Here is a 2,018-nt window from a genome sequence, read left to right on the forward strand (position 1 = left end):
CTGGTGACCCTGGGCATTGAACCACCCCTGGGATGCAGAGCCAGTGCCAGAGCGTCCACCAACCTGGTCCATGCGGTTGGCCACGGCGCTGACGATGCCCTGGTCACGAAAATGCTGGTGGAAGCGGTCGATGTTGACTTGCCAGTAAATGCCATCGTCGGGGGGAGGCTGTGGGGGGAAAATGAGAGACAGGAGCCACAAAACCGAGGGAGAGGAGGGAGAAAAGAGAGGGAGAGGAGGCACGAAAGTGTGGGAGCCACAAAACTCGTTTGTTTTCCCTGGGAGAAAGCGTTTGGGAAGACGCTGGAGCTGATGCTGCCCCCCGTACCTCTGAGCTTTCTCCATCTCGCTTCTGCTTTTTAGCCTTGTGGTCACCGCTCTCGTCCTCGTCGCATGATCGTCGCCGCTTCCCTTTCCCTGCCGAGCGAAGATGCCGTTTGCTTTTAAAATCCTGTTTGTAGGGTCTCAAGTGAAGAGCACTTGGCCGAGCGCCCCCCGAAACTCCGCGCTGAGCGTCTGGCAGCACCCGAGGGGATCCTCACCGACGAGGTTCAGCCGGGGCACGACGTACATGTCCTTCTCGTTGACCAGCAGCGCGGGCGCGGGGGGAGGCGGCGCGCTGGGGTTTTCGGGGCTTTCGGGGACCTGCGGGCACCTCTGCACGAAGTGGGTGTCCGCCAGGCGCACAAAGGTGCTGGAGACGTCGCCGTAATCCATCGTCTTCCCATCTAGGCCCGAGCACAGGGACGCAGCGTCAAGCTCACAGAATCACAGAATCACAGAATCCCAGAACGCTAGGGATTGGAAGGGACCTCCAAAGCTCATCCAGTCCAATCCCCCTGCCGGAGCAGGAACACCCAGATGAGGTTACACAGGAAGGCGTCCAGGCGGGTTTTGAATGTCTGCAGAGAAGGGGACTCCACAACCTCTCTGGGCAGCCTGGGCCAGGGCTCTGTCACCCTCACTGAGAAGAAGTTTCTTCTCCAATTGAAGTGGAACCTCCTGTGTTCCAGTTTGTGTCCGTTACCCCTTGTCCTATCATTGTTTGTCACCGAGAAGAGCCTGGCTCCATCCTCGTGACACTCACCCTTTAAATATTTATAACCATGAATGAGGTCTCCCCTCAGTCTCCTCTTCTGCAAACTAAAGAGCCCCAGCTCCCTCAGCCGCTCCTCAGAAGGGAGATGCTCCACTCCCTCCATCATCTTTGTAGCCCTACGCTGGACTCTCTCCAGCAGTTCCTGTCCTTCTTGAACTGAGAGGCCCAGAACTGGACACAATATTCCAGATGCGGTCTCACCTGCCAGCCCCGGGTCGCTCCGGTGGCTCCAGAGGACGAGGTGATGCTGCGGTCCCCACCCTCAGCTGCTCAGGGGCTATTTTGGGGTGACGAGCAGCATTTTGAACCCCTCTGGCAGCAAGGCCGCTTTGGGCGGCTCCTTCTCCAAGTTCATGGCCAACTTTTCACCATCGAGCACCCAGTGCCACATTCCCTGAGGAAAAGCGGCCTCCAGCAGCCACCAGACCTCATCCCAATCCCAGATCCCTGATCTTTGTAATAAAAAAGAGGAGCTTCCCACCTTCCATGGTCTCGGTCAGCCTATCGGCCACCTTCCTGACCAGCGCGCTCATCGTCATCTTGCCGTTGAGGAGCAGCTCCTCCACGATGAGCTCGCCCGTGTCGCTGTAGAGGGTTTTGGCGGTGTAGATGTAGCGGGGGTAGCGCAGGAGAGGTTGCCCGAGCGCACGCGTGCACCGGGCCTCGTACTCCACAAAACCGCGTTTCTGCAGCTGGTACGACACCAGGTTGTGCTGGATGAGGACGCACAGGGCCTTCTTCACCTGCACGGGGCAGAGCGGGCCATGGTGATGTGATGGAGAAGCCCACATGGTCACCAAGTGTTTCCTACCCCCACTGTGATCCTCCCTGGTGCTGAGGGGTTGTGTTTGTGCCACCACAGTCACAAAATCACAAATGGTTTGGGTTGGGACCCCAAAGCCCCCAGTCCAACCCCCAT

General features: G+C 58.4%; 1 protein-coding gene across 1 annotated transcript; it reads right to left on the bottom strand.

Moving 5' to 3' along the window:
• Nucleotides 1-63: 63 nt before the first annotated feature.
• On the bottom strand, nt 64-1,890 carry POLR3C (polymerase (RNA) III (DNA directed) polypeptide C (62kD); the record flags this gene model as incomplete). Its single annotated transcript, XM_010192200.1, has 4 exons — nt 1,581-1,890; nt 543-728; nt 329-417; nt 64-168 (listed from the first exon to the last, which is right to left on the bottom strand). Coding segments are annotated over exons 1-4 (690 nt in total), but the record flags the coding sequence as incomplete, so codon positions are not given.
• Between the last annotated feature and the right edge of the window lie 128 nt (nt 1,891-2,018).

The sequence above is a fragment of the Mesitornis unicolor genome, unplaced genomic scaffold, assembly GCF_000695765.1.
Source record: "Mesitornis unicolor isolate BGI_N332 unplaced genomic scaffold, ASM69576v1 scaffold45579, whole genome shotgun sequence".
In the NCBI taxonomy this organism is placed as follows: domain Eukaryota; kingdom Metazoa; phylum Chordata; class Aves; order Mesitornithiformes; family Mesitornithidae; genus Mesitornis; species Mesitornis unicolor.